Source organism: Suricata suricatta, chromosome 5, assembly GCF_006229205.1.
Source record: "Suricata suricatta isolate VVHF042 chromosome 5, meerkat_22Aug2017_6uvM2_HiC, whole genome shotgun sequence".
In the NCBI taxonomy this organism is placed as follows: Eukaryota; Metazoa; Chordata; class Mammalia; order Carnivora; family Herpestidae; genus Suricata; species Suricata suricatta.
Genome location: NC_043704.1, coordinates 130099473 through 130113088, shown reverse-complemented (window position 1 = coordinate 130113088; position 13616 = coordinate 130099473). Strand labels below are relative to the sequence as shown.

Below are 13616 nucleotides of genomic sequence, written 5' to 3'. Positions count from 1 at the left end.
AGAGGCCTGAAAAGGGTGGTGTGAGGGGAGTGTACTTAGCAACTCAATGAGATTTCTAGACCATCTGACTCCTCTCACCAGTAGGGGGAGAAATTGTCAGTAGTCCTCTCCTCACTACCTTCACAAGGGATATCATTCTACTCTCCTAAATATCCATAATAATAAGATTATCTACATTTTATTTTAAACTTCACTCTGAATAACACTGTAAAGTAGATTCTGTTACTGTCCTTTAGTAGATGTTGAAGTGAGACAGAGAGACCTTGCTCAAGGTCACAGTTAAGGTTTGTTAGTGCAGAAACTGGATCAGAATGCAGGTGGTTTGGCTACAAAGCCTACATTCTCAGTCACTGTGCTATTACTGTATTTCTCCTAGATAAAAACCTCTGAAGATTATTATTCTTATTTAATAAGTGTAAAGACATTTATGCTTGGCGAATTTAAGTTGCTTGCCCAAGGACACAACTAATAAATACTGGAATCAGAATTTGAATTCCAGGTAGGCAGACTCCTGAGGCCTTAATTTTAGCTGTCATCCTGTATCATTGTTTTATATCCTGTCAACTTATGTATTTGAAGTTGCTCACCTACTATAGGTACAAAACTCATTTTGTTGCACCTTGTTTCTCTTATGTTTCCTGATTAAAGCGTGTGTATATATAATATATATATAATACATAGACACCCATATACTCTTGATATATACATATTGTGCCTTATATCTCTTGTGTTTTCTGATTAAAGGGTGTGTGTATACACACACACATTCCTTTTTTTTAAATATATATATTTTAATGTTTTTTTATTTATTTTTGAGAGCGAGAGAGACACACATATGGTGTGAGCAGGGGAGGGTCAGAGAGAGAGGGAGACACAGAATGGGACGATAGGCTCCAGGCTCTGAGCTGTCGATGCGGGGCTCGAACCCACGAACTGTGAGATCATGACCTGAGCCAAAGCCGGACGGACGCTCAACGGACTGAGCCACCCAGGCGCCCCCACACATTCTTAATATATACCCATATACTCTTAATATACACACACACACACACACACACACACACACACACACAAATCCCCTGTTGTCTTTATAATTTTACCACTGTATTCCAGAGTCTTGTGACATAACAGAATTACTTTCATTGAAATTGTTTACAAGTGGAAAAAAGTAGACTCTGCCTTCAAAGAGCTTGTTCTTTGGCTAGGAAAGACCTAAGAATGGAAGTTGACCTAGAATGAGAAATAGGATGTACCTGCTTAAGCCTAAGTAGGTGAACTTATACATTGAACACTTTGGAACAAGTTAAAATTGTATAGAAAGATTTTTTGTTTGGGGTGGGGAAAAACCCTGAAGACAGAATATAGGGATATTGTTACCACAGTGGTTTAATTTTTACATATTCCAGCTATCAAGATGGTATTTTTGATTTCGCCATGTGGAGATAGTTAACATCATTTTGTGTGTCAAAATATTTGCATGTCCTTAATTTGGCTTACTTTATTAAGCTAATTGTTGCATATTTCAGTATCTTGGTACAGTTATGTTAGGATTACAGGTTCTTTCATAGCTTGATGTTTAATAGTTTTTGTTCTTAAATTCTGGTATTCTTATATTATCTATATCATGCGGGTTTTTATTTTTTCCTTATGTGTTTTGGTAAGTAAATTAGCTTAAACACATGAGATAATACTAACCCTGAAATACCCATTTAAAAATAACTTGTTTAGGAGTATTGTGACAATAAATAGTATATTCTTTGTTACTTAAACTTTTCAAAGCCATTGTAGGTTGCCTGTCTTTTAAGATTACTTTTACTATCTAGTATTACAGGTTGCAAAAATCTTGAGGCGGGGGGGGGGGGGGGGGGGTGTGTGCACAAGTGCATACACTCAGTGGAAGCAGAATAGATTAGAAGCAGCATGTGCTTGGAATTAGACACAATTTTGCTAATTTGTATGACTGGATAAAATACTTAATTTTTGAGTAAAATTTTTTAGTTTTTTTTCCCTTTATTATATGGGAACATAATAAGGTGATTGTGAGTTTTAAATGAGAATGTACAACACTTGTAACAACAACGCATTGTAAAATGTTCAAAACTAGCTATTATCCTCCTGAATTAAAAAAATGCTAGTTGGTAGGAGAAAGAACAAAAATTAAAGTGAAACCATAGTATTTTCTTTGTAATTTTTCTGTTGGAAAGTAACTCACTTGTTTAATAATAAAGAGGGGGAAAACCTACTATAAATTGGTTGTTTTTGACACTTGTAGCTTGGGGTAAATTAATTTTATAGAGGAAGAATCTGACTTTTATGTTATTACCTCGTGCCTTTTTGGCGTATAGAAAATGAATATTAAGGGCTTTAAACAATAGTTTTATGCAACTGTTTAACAGATTTAAGGCTTTATTCCATTTCCAGATGGGAAGGTGGAATTTTTAATTTCTAGAGTGAAATTCAGATGATCCATTGAGGTTTAGAGCTAGGATTCTTACAATTTGAAATTTTTGTTTTTTCCTGTTAAAATATGACTTGATTGATTAAATTCAACAACCTAGAAATTGTAAATCTTAAATTTCTTTGCTTAAAATTTTGTGCATTTTTGAAAATAAATACATCTGGTATATTAAAAATGACCTTGGTAAAAAAAAAGATCTTAGATTTGTGTTCTTATGTTATTATAAAATATTTCTCCATCTCTTTTATGGGTTCACTGCAGACATTCTTATTGCAGTTGTCATTTATAGGGTTAAGCATTTGCTATATTGTAACATACGAAAGCAGTTAAGCTGTTTGGAATTGTTTACTTGCTAAAACCAGTGTTAGTCAGCAGAGGCAGCACACCAGATTTCCTTGTGGCTTTTAGTGGAAAATGTTAAAAGCGCACTCATTTTTCAGTTATAGAATTTTTCAGTTTGATCTGGATTAGTCACAGAACTGGCATGAACCTTCTAATTGTGAAGGCTGTCCAAATGCACTATTTTTTTCTCCTGCTAGAGGAAGTTACATCCCCGAGCAGTAGCTCAGATCTCTGGTAAGTGTAACATGTGAGCATTACTAGGCATTTCATCCTGCGGTTCTGCAGTCTTTGCTATTCAGACTGTTGCTCAGTTGGAATGCTTCTATGGGGCCGATCCTGAGGTTCTGTAGATATTTTTTAAGGACCTACCCATTTGGAGGTATCCGTGGCCGTTTTGCAAGATCATCTGGGGACCAGGAAAGCATCTGAAATTACTGAAAAGGATAACTGTAGCGGTTTTCACAGTGGAAGGAAACTATATTGGCACAGAGCAGATGATTGAATAAAGTAGTTGGCTCAAAGAAGATGCACAGTCTGCTGTTTTTTCCTGTGAATGAAGACTATTTAATGGAAGCTGTATTCATGTGGAGATCAAAGGAAACCCTGGAATGATAAACTACTGGGCTTTTTTCTCTTTTTTTTAAATGAAAAACCTGAAGCAGTAATTTGAGCTCAAATGCCTTCTAATTCCTTCGCAGCCTGCCTGTTCCGTTAGGATCCTCTGCTAACACTATTTCTGCCTGGTGCTGTGCCCTTTTGCTGGAGCAGCCACAGACAACTGCCTGATGGAGAAAGAATGAACGCTCTGCCTTGCTTATGCTATTGATGGGAATAAAGCGATCTGTGTTTCTTCTTTATATGGGATATCTGGATTAATCAAGCTGTATTCTAGTACCAAGAGTCCTATTGTCTCTTGGGGTCTGACTCATCGCATGTAAATGGACTGCAGCTTTGCTATTAATGCAGAGTGTTGTTGTTTTTTTTCTTTCCCAACACAGAAAGAATTGTCAACCTCTGAGCTTCATTTTAAGAATTTATGCTGAGCTCTAGAAATTTTTTTTTCTGGATATTATCTGCATTAAACCAGAAGCTGAAGAAATGAAGACAAGTTAGAAGTGGAAACAGAATAGTGAGATTTTTTTTTTCCCAATTATAAGCAAGTCAGCTACTGGTAGCTGTATGACCTTGCAGGCAAGAGTGGGTATAGCTGTAATCATCTCTGTCATAGTAGTTGTTTCTCATTTCATTCTGTATTGTGTGGTGTTGTCACCCCAAACAATAATCTTTCATGCAAGTAAATTTCTGTGAGACAGAGAGCGATATGACTATTTTGGTAGGGGCAAAATATTTTTAGATGAGCTTGTACTGGACTCCGTTTTAGTTATTGACATGTTGATGTGAAATTTCTTTTAAGTATTATAGTAATCCAACAGAAAATAATAGAATTTTGTTGTTTTTAGGAAGTTATGTAGTCATAATCTTAAACTTCAGTTTTTCTGATAGTACTTACTAACTTTAAAAAACCAGCTGCGCTGTTCAGAGAATGATCCTAAGTGTTGTACAGAAGAGGAAGAAAAACTATTTGTGCTCTTCCAACTGTGACTTTTATCACATAGCTTGGAATTTAGTATTTTAAAAGAGCGAATGAGTCGAGTGTGTATTGTTGTTTTGGAGGAGGTAGAAGATGAATCTCCTGCATTCATTTCTAAATTGCCACAGGAAAATAAATCCCTACATTCACCACCACCTTCTGGAAGTGTATTGGTAAGACATGAGAGTTTATGTTTACTGTCTTCTACTGAACTAAATGGGGTAAATTTTACCTTGTAAGAATATGCATAAGTTGGCTTCCACTAGTGTTATTGGAAACAAAAGCAATATAGGTATGTAAGTATGATGCAGTATTACTTGTGTATAAAATGGACACATTTTTTATTTTTACTTCTTCAGATGTTTAGATAACATCGCAGACTTTCCCTTACTACACATTACTCTCTTACAAAGACTTTTTAAAAAATAATTTGAAAATTGTAGTTCTGGCAACCACGTTTATGTTTTCATTTTGTGGTTTTAAAAACTGATGTAATGAGAAAGAGGAACTGTGTGTTTTAGGAAAGGTTTACTACTGCTAGCAACACCGAGGCACAACCTTTTCTGTAATGAATTTTATGTATTTACATGCAGCACTTTATATGAAAAAGAATCAGACTTCCTTAACCTTATTTTTAATGCTGTTGTCAATTGGTTTGTTTGACTAGTATAATATGATACCTTATCAGAGAGACTGTGTTGTTGATTAAGAAATTCTTATATTTTGACATGCACGTGTTTGCCTCTTTGTTTCATTCAGGTATATGCTATTTTTTTTGTCTTTAAATAGTAGTGATTTTCATCAATTGCCAGAGTTTCTTTCTTTGGATTTTTATCTATGTAACATGTCATACTAACCCATGCAAGTTATTTAATGCTCCAAACAGAACTTTTCAAAAAGGCCTGTCCTCACGGGCATCAGTGTGGCCTGCTAGTGGCTTGTTTGACAAGTTATGTCCCACAAGTAGATGTTGAGATGTCACACTTAATATTTGGAAGTGACTTTGTTTTTACCATATATATAAACAAAAGACTTCTACTCAGGTTTGGTTGTGTTTATTGTACTACCTAGTTTTGGCCATACTGAATTGAATTTTTTTTTAAATCCTGTACTTTCATACAATTTGGCTTCATAAAATTCTTGGTTAATGTTAAAAACAAATTGATTATTGTTGCTAAATGGAAGAAAAATTTTAGGTTTAAAAGTTATGTGGAAATACCTTTCAAATCATCCATGCAGTATGATTAATATTTTTATTCCTCTCTTATATTTTAGCCATCACTTGTGCAAGCTATATTTAATGGAGACCCTGATGAAGTTCGAGCACTAATATTTAAGAAAGAAGATGTTAACTTTCAGGTAAAACAATTAATTCACTGATACTGACCTTTAAATCTACTTATATTAACTCTTTTCTGGAATTATGATTTTGTGAAAAAGACATAACAGTTCTGTAATAGTTGTTTTAAATGAGGGCAAAAGGGTCTTGGAGTAATTGCCTCAGAAGAAAGGGATTGGGTGTGTATTGAGGGTAAAAACTAACACAAGGACTAGGAGCCAGTGAGGGTCCTTTGTTTCCCCAGCTTTTTACTTGGGAATTTTTTACAGAAAAGTTGAAAACCTACTCTGAATACCCACATACCTTCCACATAGATCCAGCAGTGAGGACATTTTGCCACGTTTGCTTTCCCTCTCATATTTACATGTATTTTATTATACATGCATACTTTTTTTCTTTTGCTGAATCCCATTTGAAAGTAAGTTGTAGACATCATGACACTTGACTGTTAAATAGTTGTATGCGTTTTAGATGAGGGTTCTTTTTTGTCAACTCTAAAAGATATTTCTATTAAGTTTATAATACCTCTAATTTGATTATGAGATCAACTTTATTTTCTGTAAGTAAGTGTGGTAAGCATTATATACAGACTTATCTGTTTGAGCCTCTCAGTAAAGAAGGACCTCTATTATTTAAAGTCTCCAAACTGAAAGGTGTAGTGAATTTAACATTCAGGACTGACATGAGAGACAGTTTTATACAGATTGGGCATATAGATAATTTCCTCTGTTTCTCTAGTGTCCAGTAGTTTCTTTAATTTACTAAATTGAGGCTAAAAATACATAATTTATTATAGTAAGATCTAATTCATTAATGTATATATTTTTATAGGAAACACATTGATAGTACATTCTTCATACATAATTCAGTCTTCTGAATTACTGTGGTGAGGGGGTCATGACTCATAAAATTGCTATAGCAACACCAAAACAGATGACCTAAAATGATTGGTAGTTCTGTGAAAGCCTGCAAGGTCATCTCAAACTCTCATCTTTCTTTCATTCTTTCATACAGTACTACTGTGATAATGTTAAGTAGATATAAAAAGTATTTATCTTTTAAAAGTTGGATTATCCAAATAAATTTAATCATTAACTAAAATGGTTCATTTTAACATTAGGGAGTAATCAAAATGCTATCATTACATTTTTTTTAAACCTTCCTAAATGAATTGCCTTTAAGTTTATATTTATTGGAAACATGCACCTAATACAGGATAGATTTATTTATGTTAAATGGAGTGCCTGGTTACTTTACCTAATTGGGGTGTTCTGAAGAGTCTATTTTTTTTCCTTAGGATAGAAAATAGTCATAGGAGTATATAGACTTAAAGAAAAGGAAGAAAACGGCTTTCTGTTCTGTTGAACTCTAGTTTTTTGGGTTTGTTTGGTAGTTTTCTTAATAGTACTAACAAATCTTGGTGAGAACGTTTGGACTGTAATGCTACTTACTTACAATGATTGATTTCCCTGTCATTACAAAATCTCATAGCTAACACTGTTTTCTGCTGTATTGAATTATTTTAAATTTTAAAAATTACTCATAATCATTTTGAACATCAGTTTATTCTACTGTGATGTCTTTGGAAACTATTGTGTATGTATCCTTAGTGTGTCACCCCCAAACATTTAGGATGTTTAGCCTCTACTTAAAGATTCCTTTTTTTTACTTGATTTTAACCACCTTTTCTTAATGTCTCCTAACTTGTGTGCCCTTACTCTGGCTTAGGGCAGAACTAAAAGTTAGGTTAGTACTTCAAATCAGCAGGCTTTTATTGAGGGTGGATGACTTCAGTTGTCTTCATGGCGATTCATGGGTTTTTGACAAGTTTTTCATTGGCTGCTTTTAGGTCTTTTCTCATGTGACTCTTAGCAGTTGAGAGTATTGTCCTAATTTTACAGGTTGTTAAAACTATGTGGGTATTTTTCTAATTCAAGATAGTAAATTTTTTAAGAGGTGATATGTGTAATACAACAATGTTTTGTCATATAAAATGACTCGATAGGTAATAAAGTATGTTTAAGCTTTATGTCTGTGACAGTGGTTATTTTTAAAAAATAATTTTATTTAAATAAGTAATTAAGAATAGTGTCTTTTTGAAACTTACTTTTTTTTAAATGTTTTATTTATTTTTAAGAGAGAGAGAGAGACAGCGTGAGCAGGGGAGGGTCAGAGAGCGAGGGAGACACAGAATCTGAAGACAGGCTCCAGGCTCTGAGCTAGCTGTTAGCGCAGAGCCTGATGTGGGGCTCGAACCCATGAACTGCGAGATCATGACCTGAGCCGAAGCCAGCATTCAACTGACTGAGCCACCCAGGTGTCCTGAAACTTACGGTTTTTGAAGTTATTTTTATCATTGTTTAGAATGGGTATACAAATTCAGATTTGTTTCTGTACTGTTAAATGAACACTGTATTTTTTTTAGCTTTATTATTTTGGTTTCTTCAGTCATGTCCTGAAGTTGTAAATACTGTAAACCACCAAATAGCATTTTTCTTGGTAATATACCTAAATTGTTTTTTAACAAAACTCTTAATTTAAAATGCATTTGTGGGGCGCCTGGGTGGCTCAGTCGGTTAAGCCTCCGACTTTGGCTCAGGTCAGATCTCACGTTCTTGGGTTCAAGCCTGTGCTGACAGCTAGCTCAGAGCCTGGAGCCTGCTTCAGGTTCTGTGTCTCCTTCTCTCTCTGCCCCTCCCCCTCTCATGCTCTGTCTCTGTCTGTATCAAAAATAAATACAACATTAAAAAAAATAAAATAAGATGCTTTTGTATTATGTGGTTGAGAAGGAAGTCTTCTATTGTAGAAGCTTGGGTAAGATGATTTCATGAGAAAATGCTGGAGTTCTGGTGGCTCTGACTGTTAAACATCTAGGTTTTGATTTTGGTACAGGTCATGATCTCGTGGTTCCGAGTTTGGGCTCTGCATTGGACTCTGCACTAGCAGTATAGAGTCTGCTTGGGGTTCTCTCTCTCTGCTTCTCCCCTGCTCACGTTCTCTCTCTGTCTCTGTCTCTGTCTGTCTCTCTCTCTTAAATAAACTTTAAAAAATATTGGAGTTTCATATTTGCAGGCTTTGGGTCACAAGTAATTGAGTGCCTAACTAAATACAGGTTTATTGCTTATATAGTAATTTACTCTAGAGCAAGGTGATTTGGAGGTTGGTTAAGACAGTACCGTCAGAGCTCTGGGTGAGCTGCTGTGTAAGACTTTCAGCTTTCTCCTCCTAGTAGCGATGACTGATGCATTATATGCTTATGACACACAGCCAGAGAAATGGAAAGGGGACTCTCCCTGTAAGTTTCCTTTTTTCTTTCTATTTTTAATCAAGCAAAATTATCTTTTCCACAATTCCGCCAAAACTCCCCCTGAGATTGCCTTGGTTACTGGTTTACTCTAAAGCAATCCACCAGCAAAGGTAGAATGGGATGAGCTTTTACTTAGATTAGTCATTGTTTATCACCTGGTTTATCCCCTGGGGCAAGAATAGAGGGTTACTACCATCACTGATTTTATTGCCATTCCATATATGGAGAAACTCAGCATTGTCATAAGAAGGCGTAAAGGGAAAATAATGGTTTGGGTAGGTAACCTAATAGAAGATTTTTGATTGCCTAGAAGCAGTTGAAATAGCAAACTTGGAAAAATAGAAGTTACTTGGATATGGAAGAGCCACTGTTAATTAAAAAAGTGAAACCATCAAAAATTTATGAAGGCAGAGTGGTATGTAGATACAGTGTAAAGAACAATTGGAATATACGTTATTAGACTTAAGTACTATCTTCTTACCTTATTGCCTATATATACTACTTGAGCAAATCCATTTAAGTTCTTTGGGACTCACCTTTCTTTTGTTATAAAATGCATGGGATTAAAATAATGGCCTTGAGGGTGTTTGCCACTTCAAATTTAAGATGCTCTAAGGTGTGTCTGGGTGGCTGAGTCAGTTAAGCTGCTTAGGTTAAGCATCCAACTTGGGCTCAGGGCTCAGGTCATGATCTTCTGGTTCATTAGTTTGAGCCCTGCATTGGGCTGTCAGCACAGAGCCCACTCAGATGCTCACTCCGCCCACCTCCCCAAAATAAGTAAGATAAACATTTTAAAAAGTGTTTTAAAGCTGCTCTAAAAATTCCAAATGACCTTGAATGACATCCTGCTTTTGCCAGAAGGTTTCATTTGTAATTCTAAATATATGTAGCCAAAATAATAATAATTATTATTTCCTTTCCCTAGGACTTAGTAGAACTTAATGCCATATTGTAGAGCCCAAATAATTTAGTCTGAAATATCAAGAACATGTTTCAGAGGAAAGGTCTGACCTGGCAAGAAAATTATTTTCTACACATAGTAGTTGTTTTCCTCTATCCAGAGTGATAGAAATTGGTGTTAATTATAGAATTTTATTTCAGAGACAGCGATACACCTAAACCTTTTTATGTTATGATTCAGTTCATAAAACAAATTATAAAGTTGGTAGGTTAGCATTTCCATTCCACTAATAGATAAACTAAAACTCAGAAAGGTTAAACATCTCCAGGATCAGTAAGTGTAGCAGAACAGAAATTTGAACCCATGTCAGACTTGAGAGTAAGTGGGAAAATAAGTAATTTGGAGAAGGAGAAATATTTTTTTTTCTTTTGTCTAATAGTGCCATAAAGCAATAATGATTCAAAAATGGATTTTCCCCAAAAAAAGTTATGTCCAGGTTCTGTGGACTCCTACCTTTTAAACTATAATACAAGCAGAGTCTTAATTTTCATGATACCAATTGCTGTTAAATGTTAGCATTGCAAATGAGTGAATACGTAAGCCTCCATGGTGCCTTAATTTTTGGCTAGATAAAAATGTCATTCAAGATAATATCAAACTAGGGGTAATTATAATCTAGCCAGTGCTGTTCTTAGTGTTCCAAATAGAGGAATGCTCAGATTTTGAGTGACCCTTTTTAAACACAAAAGAATTGATTTAAGAGCTAACCAATAAGTACATCTTCCCTGTATCTATCATATAACTTAATATTTTTTAAAATGCTATTTTGTATATTTTTTTAGCTTCTGAATTTAGCTTTGTCATTCAGAATATTATGGGATTGATTTGTCAAAGTAGCCTTCCAAATTATTAACATCTTTAAGCTTTCCAAAATACTTTCAGGGATCATTGAAATGATGTTGATTTTACTTTGCCAGATGAAGTGCTCAGCAAATCCATACACACACAGCACACAAGTAGATGGTTAGTTCTCATAATTATTGTAATAATATTGTTGGCATTTGTAGACCCGAAGTTTACACAGGCTGCCTGAATTCCACCCACCCCCATCCTTCATCGTGTTCTCTAGTCTTTTCTGGAAATAAACAAGAATGCTCTAATCTTCAACCAGTCTTTCTTGTGGCCACATGTCACTTCTGCTGGCTGTCACACCAAGCTGTTGATGTTCTAAGCTCTTAAAACCTCTTCACTCAGTTACTTGAGGTCATGTGCAACTTTGCCCTAAAATTGTACATGTGTACGTGGTCTTTTCAAGCTACTTACAGTAATTAGTAACGGAACCTGTGACCAACCCTTCAGCCCTTTCGCAAGTGTACCTACCCAACTTCTAGCTGGCTTCCATGGAACATTGAGTAGCAAGGGAGGAGTGAAGAACCAACTCAGTTAACTCAGTTAACACCCAGGAGAGAATTACCCTAGAGTTTCTCCATGGCTAGAAATGGCACCTCTCCTCTATTCTTGCCAGTACTTCTAGCTTCTAGCCTCTGATTTTTAAATTTTCTTCACCAATGTTAAGTTTTCTCCCAAGATCTTAAATGAGCTTATGTCCGATGTCGTTGAGACTATAAATGGCTTCTCGATGGTTCTGAAACAAGGAAAGTATTGTCTAATGAAACCAGCTACTTTTGCAGCTAGAGACTGATGGTGACTTATTTTTATATTCCATTCATGTATTTTTTTTTAGCATATACACATTTATTTAGCATATACACAGTCTGCATCTTTTATCTCCAGTATATTTGGGGAATATATATTGGGAATGTAGTATATTTGTCCATTTTAGTAATGAGAGCTTTTTCATTTTTCTTTATAGCCACATCATTTTGCATTTTTCTAATGTAATTTATTTAACTAGTCCCCCTTTTAGAGAGCATTTGGATTATTTTAAATCTTGCTAATTGGAAATAAGTTGAGATCTTTTCACCAGGAAAACAAAAATTCTGCTTCAGTGGACATGCAGAATTTTTGGAACATTTGTATTTATTTTAAATTATTAAATTATCATCTTTCCAGATAGACTAAGTTCTTTGAAGCAGTTTTACTGGACATGTATAAACAAACAGGTATTGGGTAGACAATGATATATTTTTTAAAGTTTATTTTCAGTGAGAGAGAAAGTGTATGTGTCCACAGATACTCAGAAAGGAGCAGAAAGAGAGGGAGAGAGAGAATTACAAGCAGGCACACCCTCAGCCCAGAACCCAACGTGGGGCTCGAACTCAGAAACTGTGAAATCATGACCTGAGCCTAAACTGAGTCAGACACATAACCGACTGAGCTACTCAGGTGCCTCAACAGTGATATTTTTGATAGAGGTCTTATACCTTTAATTATATAATCTGAAATAATGCTGTTGAGTTTTATACTTATAACTATATATAAATAATGTAAGTTACATAGTATAGCAAAAATGTTATAAATTCTGTCCTAAATTTCAGATAGAGCTGAAGTTACTCATTGGTCTGCCAGTCTCAGCTAGCACCTCAGCCCTTTTTTTTTTAAGGTTTTAGCGAGGTATAATTGATATACAATAAATTGCATATATTCAAATTATACTATATCATAAATTTTGACATATGCATATATCTATGAAACCTTCACCATAATCAAGGTAGCTAATACTTCCATCAATTCCAAAAGATTCCATTTGCCCCTCCTTAATCTCTGATCCGCTTTGCGTAATTATAGATTAATTTGTATTTTCTAGAGCTTTAGATAACTGAAATTATACAGTATGTCCTCCTTTTGTCTAGCATTTTTAACTTAGCATAATTATTTTGAATCTCCCATGTTGTGGCATGGTATTAACAGTTCTTTTCTGTTGCTGAGTAATATTCCATTGTAGCTATAAACACAATTTTTTTATCCAGTCACCTATCAGTGGACACTTGAGTTGTTTCCTGTTTTCATCTATTATAAATAAAGCTACCATGAACTTTTCTGTATAAATCTTTGTATGAATATAGGCTTTCCTTTCTGTTGGGTAGATATCTAGTGGTGGAAAGGTCAGACCATATGGTAGGTAGCTATATGTTTAACTTTTTAAGAAATTGTCAGCTGTTTCCAAATTGGTTGTTTCATTATACATTCCCACCACCAAGACATGAGAATCCCAGTTTTTCCACATTCTCACCAATATTTGGTAAGGTTAGTCTTTTCTAATCTTAAAAATCCTAATAGAGGTATATCCATCCCTCAGTGTGTATCATTGTAGTTTTAATTTGTATTGCTGTGATGACTAATGATTTTGAACATCTTTTCATGTGCCTTTTGGCAATCTGTATATCCTCTTTGGTGAAATGTCTTTCAAATGTTTTTGCTAGGGTTTTTTTTTTTTTTTTCTTTTTCTTAATTGGATTGTTTTCTTGCTCTTGAGTTTTGAGAGTTCTTTATATGTTCTGAATACAAGTACTCAATCTGTGGCCGTGTTTTCATTCTCTTAAGAATGTATTTGAAGAGCAGAAGTTTTAAATTTTTAAATTTTTTTGATGTCCAATTTGTCAATTTATTCTTTTATGGATTTTGGTTTTGGTGTTGTATCTAAAAATATCTCTAACTCTGCATCACATAGATTTACTTTGTATTTCCCAGAAGTTTTATAGTTCTATATTTTACATT

General features: G+C 34.7%; 1 protein-coding gene across 2 annotated transcripts in view; it reads left to right on the top strand.

Moving 5' to 3' along the window:
- ANKRD28 (ankyrin repeat domain 28) overlaps positions 1 to 13616 on the top strand; it is a 158602-nt gene that overhangs the window by 20062 nt on the left and 124924 nt on the right. Inside the window, exons 1-2 of one of the 2 annotated variants that reach the window (XM_029940314.1) lie at positions 3954 to 4564; positions 5667 to 5750. In XM_029940314.1, coding sequence (XP_029796174.1) covers positions 4445 to 4564; positions 5667 to 5750 — 204 coding nt within the window. In that variant the 5' untranslated portion in view covers positions 3954 to 4444. Of the gene's footprint in view, positions 1 to 3953; positions 4565 to 5666; positions 5751 to 13616 lie in introns of those variants that run through there. The other variant, XM_029940315.1, reaches the window with a different exon arrangement.